Raw genomic sequence first — 14,750 nt, forward strand, 5'->3', positions numbered from 1 at the left:
ATTCACGAATAAAACGCAAGTCATGTATTATTCGCAAGAAAAACAACAAAAAAATTAAATTTTTTTTTGCTGATTTTTTTTTGAAATTTTTTTTTTGGGCTTACTTATTATACTGAATCATTCCCGAATTATACCTAAATAACGAATATTTGAACTCGCCGAACCGAATCTAGACTTTTCGTTTGTCACTATGATAGGAATTAGGGTCTAGGGAAGTTTAGAAAAAAAAAAAAAAGATCGCTTCGCCACCTTCGGATACGACATGGAAAGAAAATGTGAGGGCATATGTGCGACTGTGAGTGACGTCGAAATTTTTATTAATAGAAAAATCCAAAAAAAAAAAAAGAATTGAAAATAGTGAAATAATTTGTTTGATTTTGAAATGTAAGAAAACCGTTATGGTTTATAACATCTAGCGGGTGTCATTAACCATAACATTTAAATTATAAAGATAATTAACTCTTAGTCAACTTAATAAAAAAAAAACGAAAAAAAAATCAGGACGTTACTATATGTAACGTTCAGAAATCATACCAAAAAACAATCTATTTTTCAGATATCTACAATACATAATATCCTCTAATTTTTTTATTTTTTTTATTCATGGTGTCTGGATGCTATTGAAATGAATGTCCTTCTTTTTTTAATGTTTCGCTAATTAGCGGGTTAGATTTCATTAATCAGGACGTTGTGGTTTATAACGTCCATTTTTTCTTAGATTTCAAATTCTGAGAAAACCTTTTACTATTGTCAATATTTTTTATATTTCAAATTATGACAAAATCGCTGGACGTTATAAATCATGAAGTTTTCTTAGATTTCAAATTCTGACAAAACCTTTCACTATTGTCGATATTTTTTTTTTATTTTTCTATAAATAAAAATTCCGGGTGAGTGACGACATGTTGACTTAAATCATCTATAGTAACACAAATTTTGAGTTTAGAACTGAACTATCAGATCTGTTTCAGCCTCCTGCATTCCACTTGGATCGGATTTTGATTGGATGGTTTAGATCTGAACTAAAATTTAAGTTACTTCAGAGGCTTTGAACTCTGAGCTGTCCCAATAGCGAGAATTAAAATTTTATGTTAAAATCACGTGAGACATCATACAGTACGAGACCAAAATCACAACATATTAATCACAATATAATATAATATGACATGACACATTTTTTTCCCATCTATTCGCATCAACAGTGCGGTGTAAGGAAATAACCTCACACTACATGTTGCGGCAGTCTACTTTGACCCGTATAATTGTTGTGTGACTGTGTGAGGCTCATCTTCCCTTTCACACCGCACCAACAATATAACATAGTTCGTTTTTTTAAATTTTACCTCCGCCTTCCGTCCTTCTCTTTCCAGCAGGAATTTTTTTTTTTTATTGATTGAAAGAAAAGAAAATTCCTGATGTGCGTATGTGCAGGATAGATCAGTCAGCATACAGAGTGCGTATCCTCTGAGATATCTCTTATTTTGCGTGACCGACGTGTCCGGTGCCTATTCGGGGTGACGTAGGGGGCCAGTATTATTTGAGCTTCGAGATTCGTGTAGAACGTATTTGAACGGTTTAGATTTTCCAAAAAGTCACGAAAAATCTGAGATATCTCAGAGGATGTGAATTCCAACCTATCGGCTATAGACTAGCTAAAGCCTAAAGGCAAAGGATAAACGAAGACCTGAATAATCTCCCTTTCCCAAGGTGCATTTGACCAAATTTGGTCCTACGTTCCATCCTAACTGTCCGATACTTATCAAGATTCGCTCCATAACTTCAATTTTCTCTCAAATCAAGTATACACGAATCTTAATTCAATCGGACAGAGCTAACCGGTCATGAGGACGAATTTGGTCAGACGAGCATTGGACAACCCCTAAGTCTATAGATAACTTGTTCCAGTTCAATTTTTCAGATCCGCCTTCGATCGTAAGTCTAAAATAAAGAAGAAAAAGGGACCAAAAGTGAAGAGATTCGCTCCGATCAAGCGAACTGATAGCTTCCTTCTCATCTCTTCGTCTCCATCAATTGATAGATCGATAAGCTTCGGAGTAAGAGAGAATCGAGATGGGAGTGCTAATGTCGAAATTCTGGTTCATGCTTTTCCCCGCAAAGGAGTACAAGATCGTCGTTGTCGGACTCGACAACGCTGGAAAAACTACAACGCTTTACAAATTGCATCTTGGCGAGGTGGTTAACACCAATCCCACCATTGGAAGCAACGTCGAAGAAGTTGTCTATAAGAATATTCGATTTGAGGTCAGATCTCTCTTCTATTATAGTTCAGATAAACCAAAACTCGAATTGGATTTTAGGATTTCAAAATTCCAGAGAAGGAACAATTGGAGTCCTGAGTAATTTTCTGTGAAAGGAATTTTATAGAGAAAAGAAATGCTATAGAACAATTGTTGTATAACAACTGAATTACCTTGGGACTAGATATGAGGGAGCTTGATCTGGATAAGTGCTTCCTTGGGACTTTTTTGTGTTGAAGCCAACACAATTGAACTTTTTTTAGCAAGCTAGATGTTTTTACAGGCTGACAGTGGGGTCAGTCAATTGTTCTATATACTGGCATAGCTAATTAGTAGTTACTGATCAAAACTGAGACACCTTTACTAGAATTCCTTTTTCTCATCTTATTCAATCATTGTAAGTTTGCGGAAATTTGATATCTGTCAGAAAATAATTTCTTTATTAATTTCAAAAATTAATTCCCTGGTTGTGAATTGTGATAGCATCTTGGTTACCGATTCTCAAACTACATTTGTAATTTTGTATGGTATCCTACCTTTTTCTTTAAATTTATATTGTCAGAAGTTGATTAGTAAACACTTATATTCAGCTCTCAGTTATCCATGATGAAGGTATTGTATGTTCGTGCATTTACTATGAATTGAAACACTCAGGATTAGCTGGTTATAATTTGCATTTACTGTGAATAGCGTGAAACTGAAACTGTGATAAACTCGAAAACAAATTATTCTCTATATGGTATCTTCGAAAAAGAATCTGATATATTTGTGTGCTTGAGGCAGGTATGGGACTTGGGAGGTCAAGAAAGCCTGAGGCCATCATGGACCACATATTTTCGTGGAACCCACGCGGTGATAGCAGTGATAGACAGCACCGACCGTGCACGCATATCCATCATGAAGGATGAGCTGTTCCGCCTCCTCAGTCATGGCGACCTGGAGCATACTGTCGTGCTTGTGTTTGCCAACAAACAAGATTTGAAAGATGCCATGTCACCAGCTGAGATAACTGATACCATGTCATTGCACAGTATAAAAAACCACGATTGGCATATACAGGCATGCTCTGCTCTGACAGGAGACGGTTTGTATGATGGACTTGGCTGGATTGCTGAGAAAGTGGCCGGGAAATCCACGACAGCATCCTCTAGTACTTAATTCTTTTTTTCTAATTTCGGGGAAGGGGATTGTTGGTACACGATTTTCTGCATGTTTATTGGGTCCATTTCCAGGCCCAAACCTTTATTATGTATCTTGGTTGCTTTGGAAAAATAGGAATAGTAGTTTGTGTTTTCAATTCTTATTTCTGTTTTTACCCGTTCTTATCACTGTAGTTGAATTTTAGGGTTCTTTTAAGTCTGGTTTTGTTTTCATTTTTTCGAGGGTTCGTACCCAGATCCGAGAAAACATGATGGTACCACCGTACCAGTGGTGATAGTTCGTGTTGATCATGATGGCCAAGAAATGAAAAGGACATCTGTCATCTTTTTTATGGTACTGTTCCTAGCTGTCATTTTTCTCCATACATTGTTCAGATTCAGTATGAAATGCTACTGGTAAGGTTTGCTAAGGTGCCATTTTGAGCAAATTTTTCCATTTCTATCTGATTCATCCCTGGCCAAGGTAAATAGCGTTTATTACATCATGGCGCTATGTCCATATTACGCCGCTTTAACAAAATGTACCCTTTTTTTTTCCAGATTGATAGAACGGTTCAGTCAGAGCAGAATTTATGTGTTTTTATGATTATTAGATTATATCATCTGAAAAAAAAGTTCTACCATTTAAGCATAGTCTTAAATGTTCATCTGACTATATGCATTTAGGTAACAACTAAAGTTTTTGTGAAATTTTTTATTCAATGTCTATTCTTTTTTCACTAAAGTCTGGCACTTTTTTTTATTAAAAATCTGACTAACAAAACACATTTGTCTCTTGAATTTATTACAAAATTCAACAAATCTAATTCAACCAAGTAACATTATATTTCATAATGTTAACATAATGTGTTTCACGTCTTATTCATAATCTGATATCTAATAAATAATATCATCATGACAATAACAATAAAAATTCCATACTTATATTTCATAGGACCCAAAAATCAGAGTAGGAACTTGAGGTAATGTAAGAATATTTAGTCACTTCTATAATTTTATAAATTTTCAACATGTGAATAGAAATTTAATTGAATTTTTATTTTATTTTATAGAGTTTTTATACAATTCATCTCCTCCTCATAAAATATTAAATGTATATCAGAAAAAAAAGAAGAATCTTGGTTTATATAAAAACTTACTCCAATACATAATTTTCAAATTAGTTTTTAACTATTCAATTAAAAGAAAATACGAAAAGTAAGTATTTGAAACATTTTTAGCAAATCTTATATTATTTTTTCATATGAAATTATTTCGATATTTTAAAAATAATTTTTTAATTAAATTACAGGTGTCAGATTAAATCCACATTGACCATTTAAAATATTCTTATTCCGTCTAAAAAATTAACGGAGTATACTCATTTCATCCAAAATATTAACGGAATGAGTATATTCCATCCAAAATACTAACGGAATTAGTATATTCCGTTAAAATTTTGGATGAAAAAAAATAGAGGGACTTGATTGAGACAAATAACAAAGTTGAGTAACTCAAAAGGGACAAATCAAACTTAAGTGACCAATTCGTGACAAATAACAAAGTTTAGTGACATACAGCGAAATTTACCCTTTATTATATATAACAATGCAACATAAACAAAGAGACCAGAAATTACCTGAAAATTTTCAAAATTTTCTATCATCTCAACTGCCTCATTTTGACTCTTTCCTTTCCACCTCCATATTCGGTCAAGATTCTGCAAGTATTGCTTTCTATCAACGTTGCACGTTAAGTAGACATGTACTTGTGATGTATATCTATTTTTACATGATAGGCCGCAAAAATCAGTTACCATAAAAGGAGAAAAAAAGGTAGCGCGTTAAAGTCTAGTAATTTATGGTTCTTCCTTTCTCAGTCTCTCCACATGTTTTGACGTCAATTTTTATAGGTACATATACTTGGGAATAAGAGATTAATACTTGTAAAGTTAGATATTAATACTTGTATACTTAACGTGATATGACAATCTATGTTTTTTAATCCTCTAATAGTCTCTGCGTTAACCTTTCACTAATGAAGTAGTGGAGACTTTGTATCCCCGCATCAATTTTCCTATAACAAAAATATCTAACCTCAATTCATAGGTATAAATACTTCAATGCATAAGTATCAATTCTTACAAAATAAAATATTAATACTTTAATGTATAACTTGATATAATCAAACGCCTTAATATTAAACTTTGTACAATGTATATACATATAAATACTTTAGTGCATAGGTATATATTGATATTTTTATAAATGTGTATAGTCCCCCTAGTTTCCCTCGTTTAGTTTCAGTGGTCCCCACAAGTATTTATGGTACAGGGACAGTTTGGGAGATTTAATTGAGAAGACAATTATTTAGGTTAAAATACTTTCGTGTATTTTTATAAATACTTCCGTGCATAAGTATAAATATTTTTGTTCATATGTATTAATACTTTAGAAATTGTACGAAGACAATACGTATTATAAGGAAATTGTGCGGGGACAATCCCCATGTATGAAGAAAGTACAGAGATAGAACTGCGGGGAATGTTATCAGCATCTAAACTTAAATAAATGTACATGACATAATATTTGGAAATCATAGTATTTTTTAAAATTTGTGAGCTTATGTTAAAGTTGCAATTAATAAGTAACAATTGAATGAGTTTTACTTTAATTTCTTGAACTACTTTAACTAATGAATGAGTTGCTAAAAAGAGAGGAATTGAAAGAAAAAAAAAATACTATTATTAAGAAAAGTGGAAAGTAAACTTTTATTATTCTATTGATCAATTTATATTTGATTATATAAAAATTGATACTTCTTCTAGTGTGCTTTTCAGTCCAAACTAGCGAGCTAAAATTAGAACTTAAGAGTGGAGGTGCTTAACAAAATTTAGCAATATAAAACATTTTTTTTTCTTAGAAAATCACATTGACTAGACTTGAATGTCTATTTTTGTTTGTTTTATAAAATTGTTTCTTGGCTTTTGGACGGCGCTTGAGCACCACGCTACGCGGCAATGGAAATTTCAAGAGAAATGACAACGTTATTGTTTTTAATTTAATTATCTTTTTACAATATTTTATTGAAAAAAATTTACATGTCTTTATTTTTCATGTCTCTATCGTATATTTTAGTTTTTAGTTTTTAAATAATATATATATTTTTTAAATTTAAATGTCAAAACATAATTGTTAGACATATATTATTTTTCATATGTACATAAAAAATTATTATTATTTATTTTCTTATATGAATTAATAGGTTTAAAAATAAACTTTTAGAAATTATCATTAGTATTTATTAGCACTTGTAGATCAAATTTTATCATTAAATATCATCTTCATATGAAAATGCACTTGTAGATTAAAATTTCTATTTTTTTAGAACATTTTTGTTATATTTTTATAGGTAGAGAATTACTTGATCTAAACATTTTAGACCATTCGAAAACAATGATTTTTATCTATTTATAAAATAGTAAAAAATTCTAAAAAATATGAAATTTGGTCGCCAGGACATTTTTATGGACATAGATCATGTTTAATGATTTAAATTGATTATTTGAATTATGAAAATAAAAATATGAATTTATAATACGAATTGATCCATAACATGTTACCATAGCCATTAGCCTCACTCATTATTTCTAATGCTTTGAAACTAATTAACCTTAGTCTAATTAAATGACTATAAAGATGATTATAGAATGAGATTAATTAATAGCTTTTGATATATATACATGACAACCACATAGATATTTTTCTTATTTCAAAGATAGAAATTAACCAATGATTTAGTCTCGATATGATAATAGTTTTTGTAAATTACAACATGTCTTTGTTACAAAAAATCTAAAAACTTGTAAAAAAAACTATTTTTTGAGTAAAGATTAGAGGTGAAGCAACTCAACTAAGTAATATCTACAGAATTATCCCTTCTGAATTTTGAACTTGCGACCTTCCACACATAGAGCATTGTCTTTGTCACTAGATCAAAGACTGGTTCTCCTCTCAAACAAAACTATTGATTCAATCCTAATAAAATTTGTAAAATTTGCAAATCCTTTCCTCTCCCTCATTTCCTTTTTTCCACCCCTCTTCGCCTTCCATTGGGGAGAAGCCAATGAGGGAAAATCAATGGAATTGGATGGTTTGAATTTTAAATTCTACAAATAAAAAAAATTGGCGCCTTGACACGCCTTGAATGACGCCTTGTGCCATATTATAGTTTTTTTTTTAAAATTAAAAGCTAATTAAAAGGATCCTTCCCATCTCTTTCCTTTTGCTCTCTCTCTCTCTCCATATATATATTGCTATTCAGACCTTTTTACCTACTTTCTCGCTCTAATTTATTGTATACAAAAGTTAGCTATCTGGTTTATTGCTAGTGCATGCATGGATCACAATCTGACACCTGAGCAAATCTCTGAGCTTCACCAAGTCTTCTTACTCTTTGACAGGAACAATGATGGTACTCTCTCTCTCTCTCTCTCTCTCTCTCTGTCTCTCTCTCTTTATTTTCTCTTAGAAAAATTGATGATAGTGTTATATATTCAAATAGAAGATTTGGCTTATACTAATATATATCTCTGCCTTTTTTTAGTTCTTGGTTAAAGTTCTAACAGAAAATTTTATACAAAGAAGGCCAATATGCCTTTTGATGTGCTTGTAATTGGAAGCAATTCTCTAAAGCTCTTCTTAGTAGTTAATTAATTTGCTGTAAACCCTGTAAAAAGGTCTTTCTTTTTAAATAGTGTCTGACAAAAAAAAAAACCCTATTTTCTTAAAACTATAAATTTTGTGGGCACGCATCGATGCCTCGTGGAATTTAATGTTTTTGTTTTTTTGAGAAAACAAAAGAGGTCGAGCTGATCTATTTTTCTATTAACCGCATTTGGTTACATGGTGCGTGTTTCCGAGGGAGGAAGCACAGAATTTAATGTTATAGGACTTAAAAGAGAAATCAGAAAATATAGAAGGAACATGTCATTAATAAAATGAAATAAAATAGTTGATCACAACAAGATGATAATAACAAAAAACAACATATCCAACAATCGTATCAGGAAATAATTCGATGGGAAGATTTTTTGTACTGGCAATAAGCATTTATCCAGGGGCTCATTTGAATATTCAATCAAACTCTTCCTCTCTGCATAGACTTGAGCAAGTCAAGATGATGTTATTACTTATTAGGCCTATTTTGTAGGGTAATTACAATTTTTTTTTCAGTTTTTTCCAAACAATTTTTTTATGATTTTTATTATGACAGGGATATTACCGTGTTTTGATTTTTGCATTCTAGTTTTACAATTTAATTCTTCTTCTGAAGCCACTTTTTCCTTTCATGTGCCTGATACTTTGCTTTTATTTAAATTTGTCATATTGATATTTGACAAGGACTATAATGCTTACTTTCATGTTACCAGGTTGCATCAGTAGAGAGGAATTGGCAGTTGTGATTCATCAGTTGGGTCTGAACCCAACTGAGGTCGACCTTCTTGACATGATACGGGAGGTCGATATCGATGGCAATGGTACCATCGAGTTTCATGAGTTTATTAGCCTCATGTCAAGGAAACTCATGGTAATTTTAAATTTCATTTCATATGATATTTTATGTACATAATATACCTTTCATCAGCAACAACTTATTTTTCATTGCTTTTTTTTTTTTTCTCAGGAGACCGAAACGGAAATGGATGAGGAGATGAAGGAAGCTTTCAAAGTGTTTGACAAAGACCAAAATGGGTTAATATCACCTACTGAGGTTATATATTTTTCTTTTAATCAGATATCTCTTTAAGGATTCTCAATCCTTCAAGTATCCTTATTTATTTTGCTAATATTTGACTTTATTAGCTGAGAAATGTGATGATGAATCTTGGTGAAAAATTGAGTGATGAGGAGGTGGCACAGATGATCAGTGAAGCTGATCTCGATGGGGACGGTTATGTCAACTACAACGAATTTGTTCATATTATGAACAAATGATTACTTCCTGACATGTCAGATTAAACAGTCATTGTGTATATGGTAAAGTTATACAGGGTTTTCATTTCTCTTTAGTGAAGTATTATGCCTCTTGGAGGCTTTACAATTGTTCATTAGTTGCATCTGCATGCTTTCGTTCAAAGGTCGGAACATCAGTAAATAACCTGTTTTTAGATAGGAGTACGCTTGCCAGTGAAAAGCTTGTCAGGGAAGCATAAGCTATTCATTGATTTGTAAATTATGTCTTGATGGTTGTGAAGTTGTAGAATGTAATGGAAATTAAGTAATTGGTTTGTAAAGTTGTACAGTGTATCAAAAGTAACTGGTCTGTAATACTGAGTATTGTTGATTATTAACTTTTAGAATTATTTTCTTGGTTGTTAAGTTCATTATCTTGTCTGTGAAATGCAATTGTTCATTTTATCAGAAAAAAAAACAAAATTCCACCAACAATAAAGCATTTCCTTAGCAGACAAATTTCACATACAAACAATAATCCTGTACAAGAGCAACAGCATATAGTTTCACACAAGAACAAACTGACTGACACAAAGTACAATCGAATTATTGAAAACAAACCTCCGTACAACATCACCCCCTAATACTATCATTCCCTTCCATTCATATAGCACACCTGAACACAGGAGTAAAGCCTTAGGGTTTAATAAAGTCCTATAAACCTGGCCACACACAGACATCGAGAGATGGAGAGTTCTCTGAGTCTGGCAATTATTTATTTAAAATTTTTAACAGTAGCAAATAACAAGAGTCTCCAGCAATATATAAATATCTAGATATGCTTAGCATCGGTAGCAGTTACAACTTTCAAGCAGCAACTGCTTCACGAAATTTGGCATTGGTCTCAGGTTTGCTGATGCTGTCATAATAATCGACAAGAACTTGCCATCCTCCCGGGCACATAAAACCGTCGGGTGGGCTTTCCCGGTTTCTAGCTAGGGCTCTCATCTGTGTTTATAATTTTTCAAATTAATTCCAACTATTTTACTAAATTTTTTTTTTTTTTTGCATATAGATGGAAATGTAGAAAGTACCTTAGTGCCTGAAATAAAGAGGAAATCATCTTTTCTTGAGGGGTCAAAGAAATCCATCTGCTTCTTGTTTAAGTCATAGGCTGCAACCTGTATGCATCCACAGTAATCCAAAAAACAGTTAGTAAAGAATTTTAGTTTTAACCACTATAAGACTAATACCAGACCTAACTTGTATAAAGCCTGACAGCATTATCAGCTCATAAAAATGTAACTAAATTGATTTGTATATCAAAATTAATTAATTTGCTTTCATAGGCCAAGGAGAAAAAGGTAAAATAATTCAAAATTTTACCCTGAAAGGAAGGATATTGAGCTTCTCAAGGCCAGGTGCCATGCTGAGCACCTTCTTTCCATGGTCGGCATCATATAAATCTCTCTTCTCTATTGGGTGACTCATGCCAGCTGGGTCCCGACCCACTATGTAGAAATTCGCACCTGCATTTATGCGGGCCTTAGCGTGCCACTGCACCTCTGTGGGCCCCGCATAGTGCATAGGAGACGGGAAGATTGCCACCACTGTTGAGTCAGGGTTCAACACCCCATCTTCAAGCACCTATATTAGTAATTTCTTTTAATTAAGTAAAGCAAAGAACAATACTGAAATGACAAATTTATGATGATTATCTATTAATAAAAGAAGAAGAAGAAGAAACCTTCTGGTGTTGTTTCATGCGCCAGCTCAGCGGCACGTCATCCGCCTTAGTGAAACCACCGAGAGGATGAAGCAACAGAACGGGATTTTTGTAGCCCATATCAAGGAGGCGTTTGCGAGTATCAGTCATAAGCAGTGCGTGCCCATTATGCACCGGGTTACGGAGCTGAAATGCGAAGACCGCATCCGCACCCCGTTTCTCAAACTCCTCCCGCAGCTGAGCTGGCGACAGCCTATAATCATCCAGGCCATCGTTGTATTTTATTGGCTTAATCACTTCTAAGTCTCCACCGATCAGCCAGTTACCTGTCATGAAATGTGTCTGTATTTAGTACCCAATCATTGCCATTATGTTATTTTACCAATTAGGCAAGTCTATACTCAAAGAAATTAAAAAGATATTAAAATCAAAACAAATAAACAAAGATGCTAGTATCTGTAGGGTACAAGTCATGACCAGATTCTGCTAGTACCAGTACAATATGAAGAAAAAGGCATATTCACGCCATTCTAAATTAGGCATCCCAAAGATAATGATAATATGAAAGATTTTTAGAATCAAATTTTACTTACCAGCATGTGTGATTGCCTCTTCAACATATGGGAGACCTGAGGCAGTGGTTCCCCAGGTACGTGCAATCCTTTCTTCTTTGTTGTGCTTGTATATCTCAATACTGCAAAAAGTGGTGTGAGTTTTGCATTAGTACTTTTTGCATGAAATAAATACAACCAAAATCTCTCCTCAGAGAACCCAGTTTCTGGTTTATTTACTAGTGAAAGTACAATATAAAATAGTACATTGTTAGTAGACTAAGAAGTGTAAAAATAAAAATACACAGAGTATCTGGTGCACAAAAGTGTACAGATTCAAAGCGAATATATACATGATAACCGTAAGTCACGACAATACATTTGCACATTCTTACTACATTGCAAGTCCCTAAGATAAATGACTTTTGGAAATGATAAAAAAGAGACAGAATGATTGCTAAAATTGAAAATGTTAAATTGTAGATAGGTTATTTATAGTTTAAATAGGTCATATACCATGGTACAATCTGAAAGCCAATTGGTAATACATCAAGCAATTAAAGCAACTAAGTTTAGTGTTACTGGCACTTGATTGTGGACAAAACTATTTCCAAACTGTACCTAAATTGATATACAACATATCTGCAATTTTAATCTTTTACTTTGATAATTATTTTATTGTTTGTCAATAAATCTTCCCTCTAATACACAGTTCAATTTTTTCTAGTTTTCTGTTTGTACCAGGAAAAGGATTAAATAACTGGAACTTCAAAATTTTACCTAACAACGAGAAAAGTAAAATGCACACTACTTCCTTCATTTATCGGTTTTTACCAGTAATAAAGAATTAAATTAATCCAATCAACATAGGAAAAAAAAATATTTTCTCTTTAATTTTGTTGTTATTTATTATATTAGGCTGACGTGCCATCGTACAATTGTACAAAGTCTCTTCAAACTAAGTCAATGTTTAAACTAAAGTATAAAGTCGTATATTTTAATCGCTTCCAACAGAAATCCAATACAATTTCCAGAATATTCGGGATAAAAGATGGCTAAAGAAAACTAAAAAAAATTGAAAAATTGAAAAATTGAAAAATTGAAAAATTGAAAGCACTTACTTGTTCAAAATTGCCACAACCTTGTTGGTGCTCCGATCGACAAGCGCAACCTTGGTACCATCTCCGATCGATCGTTTGGTAGTGTCGTCTATGGCGAGCACGATCGGTACGGACATGTTCACAACCGACCCGTCATCAAGTCGGAGTGAACTGAAATGAAGTGTTTGGAGAAACTCGGCTTCCCTCATGAAGCCTCTGAGCGGGCTGGCCCACCCCTCGCTCAGCACATGGACCCACTCCATGTCCACCCTTCCCAGCTCAACCCGTGGCAACGTCTCCGCTTCTCTCCTCTTTAACTCCCTCGTGGGACCCACAGGCACCACTAGATCCACCAGCTTGCCTCCGTCAGGCTCGATCAGGCTCGCCGTTACCACCATATTCAACCCACGCGAACTCCGATTCAATTTCAAATTCCACCCACGCGAACTCGGATTCAATTTCAAATTCCAGCTCAGATTCGAATTTCGGAAGGAAATTTGACCGTGACTGGTTTTGGCGCGTGATTGGATGTGGGAATTTCGACTTGAATTTAGGGTTTGATTGGTATAATTTGGGAATTTCGCGAGAGAAGCCATTGTGCTGGCGTTGAATTGGTACGCTCTCGCTTCCCCTCTTTACTCACAAGTTTCAGAGGAAAAAAAAAAAAAAAATCAAATTAGTTGCTTGATCAATGGGAGTAATGGTGGTGGGGAATGGTACTTATATATATATATATATTGACTGAGGTTGAGGGGGTATTGGATGAACCTAGACGGAAAAGCGGGAAGCTTTTCGGACTTCAAAAGGGTCGGAGGCATTTTTTAAACGAGGAAGAATTCGGATCCCCTAAAGTTGCTCAAATTTTGAGTTTAGATCCGAACCGTCCGATCTGATATAGCACTAATATTAAAGTCTGTATTGGACCGGATTATGATCGGACGGTTTGGATAGAAGCTAAAATATTTGGGGTTACTTTAGGGGATCTGCAGAAATGGATCTAGACGGTTGATTAGGCTTAGGTTCTGAGTTTTGATCAATTCGTATTTTTTTATTAGAGTAAAAAGATTCGCTGTTCAAGTTGCTCCTTTCTTTTCCATTATTAAAAGGTTTTAGTGGATTTTGTTCTTTGTTTTTTCTTGATGGATTAAGCATAGACTCCCACAAGTGCGTATCCTCTGAGATATCTCAACTTTTGGGTGACCGACGTGTCGGGTGCCTATTCGGTGATAGTGCAGGGGCTGTATTATTTGTGCTTTGAGATTCGTGCAGAACTTATTTAAACGGTTAAAATTTTCTGTAATGTCACGCAAAGTTTGAGATATCTCAGAGGATACGAATTCGACTCCCACTTGTATTCAAACAAAGCATACCAACTCCTTGGCGAGTGCGGATTAGATTGCTCCAATGGTAGAATTATATTAAATATTCATAGACGAATCTGGACTGTTCAATTTAGATCAGACAGTTGACTGATCGAAAATGAATGGTTCGCATATTGTACAATTGGAGAGGATCACGCCGGATTGTGATCGTAAAGATAAGATGTTTCTGCGGTGTTTCCTACTTCAGTTGTAAAGACTATCTTGCTTACTGCTTCCCATGTTTCTCAATATACCCCTCAAAAGTTCATTATTATTAGAATTCAACCAAATTTTCGAAGGTGCCGTCAGAGTGGGAAAATTGGCACGGTGGAGCTAGTTTTGTCACAGAACGGCACGGTTACGGTACGAAACGCGTGTCTCGTGTTGTGACCATTCGCGTGCCGTAACCATCTTTAAAAAATTTGGCACGACACGGCACGTCACACGAAAGATCTAATAACGATACGACACGGCACATGATCACGCTAGTCACGTGTAATTCAAGGGGTATTCTAAGGCGGACTGCATATGGGACCCACTTGTCAACCATGGTCGACGGATACATATGTTTTAGTACAGTGGTCCACGGATTAGATTGGACTAAAATGCTTAGATCGTAATGGCTGACGTGACATTATAACACTTGTCGTCTTGTCCTTAT

General features: G+C 34.1%; 3 protein-coding genes across 3 annotated transcripts; 2 read left to right on the forward strand and 1 right to left on the reverse strand.

Moving 5' to 3' along the window:
* The first annotated feature begins 1,921 nt into the window (after positions 1 to 1,921).
* Positions 1,922 to 3,555, forward strand: ARFC1 (ADP-ribosylation factor C1). The gene is made up of 2 exons (XM_078304519.1): positions 1,922 to 2,262; positions 3,042 to 3,555. The coding sequence occupies exons 1-2, from the start codon at positions 2,071 to 2,073 to the stop codon at positions 3,414 to 3,416; spliced, it is 567 nt and encodes a 188-aa protein (XP_078160645.1). The 5' UTR covers positions 1,922 to 2,070; the 3' UTR covers positions 3,417 to 3,555.
* Positions 3,556 to 7,706: 4,151 nt separating this feature from the next.
* Positions 7,707 to 9,772, forward strand: CML11 (calmodulin-like 11). The gene is made up of 4 exons (XM_078304521.1): positions 7,707 to 7,870; positions 8,829 to 8,986; positions 9,083 to 9,169; positions 9,262 to 9,772. Exons 1-4 carry the CDS (start codon positions 7,795 to 7,797, stop codon positions 9,391 to 9,393), a joined length of 453 nt encoding a protein of 150 aa, XP_078160647.1. The 5' UTR covers positions 7,707 to 7,794; the 3' UTR covers positions 9,394 to 9,772.
* A 62-nt stretch (positions 9,773 to 9,834) lies between these two features.
* On the reverse strand, positions 9,835 to 13,542 carry APS1 (ATP sulfurylase 1). The gene is made up of 6 exons (XM_078304518.1): positions 12,750 to 13,542; positions 11,671 to 11,771; positions 11,099 to 11,403; positions 10,738 to 10,998; positions 10,446 to 10,532; positions 9,835 to 10,359 (listed from the first exon to the last, which is right to left on the reverse strand). Exons 1-6 carry the CDS (start codon positions 13,322 to 13,324, stop codon positions 10,219 to 10,221), a joined length of 1,470 nt encoding a protein of 489 aa, XP_078160644.1. The 5' UTR covers positions 13,325 to 13,542; the 3' UTR covers positions 9,835 to 10,218.
* Positions 13,543 to 14,750: the final 1,208 nt, after the last annotated feature.

The sequence above is a fragment of the Carex rostrata genome, chromosome 6, assembly GCF_964058835.1.
Source record: "Carex rostrata chromosome 6, lpCarRost1.2, whole genome shotgun sequence".
Lineage (NCBI taxonomy): Eukaryota > Viridiplantae > Streptophyta > Magnoliopsida > Poales > Cyperaceae > Carex > Carex rostrata.

Coding starts and splice junctions, on each gene's coding strand:
- APS1 (XM_078304518.1), bottom strand. CDS start 13,324: ATGGCTTCTCTCGCGAAATTCCCAAATTATACCAATCAAACCCTAAAT. Junction 11,404..11,670: donor AGAGGCAATCACACATGCTG/GTAAGTAAAATT, acceptor ATTTCATGACAG/GTAACTGGCTGATCGGTGGA. Junction 10,533..10,737: donor TCAATATCCTTCCTTTCAGG/GTAAAATTTTGA, acceptor GGATGCATACAG/GTTGCAGCCTATGACTTAAA.
- CML11 (XM_078304521.1), top strand. CDS start 7,795: ATGGATCACAATCTGACACCTGAGCAAATCTCTGAGCTTCACCAAGTC. Junction 8,987..9,082: donor TCATGTCAAGGAAACTCATG/GTAATTTTAAAT, acceptor TTTTTTTCTCAG/GAGACCGAAACGGAAATGGA. Junction 9,170..9,261: donor GGTTAATATCACCTACTGAG/GTTATATATTTT, acceptor TGACTTTATTAG/CTGAGAAATGTGATGATGAA.
- ARFC1 (XM_078304519.1), top strand. CDS start 2,071: ATGGGAGTGCTAATGTCGAAATTCTGGTTCATGCTTTTCCCCGCAAAG. Junction 2,263..3,041: donor ATAAGAATATTCGATTTGAG/GTCAGATCTCTC, acceptor TGCTTGAGGCAG/GTATGGGACTTGGGAGGTCA.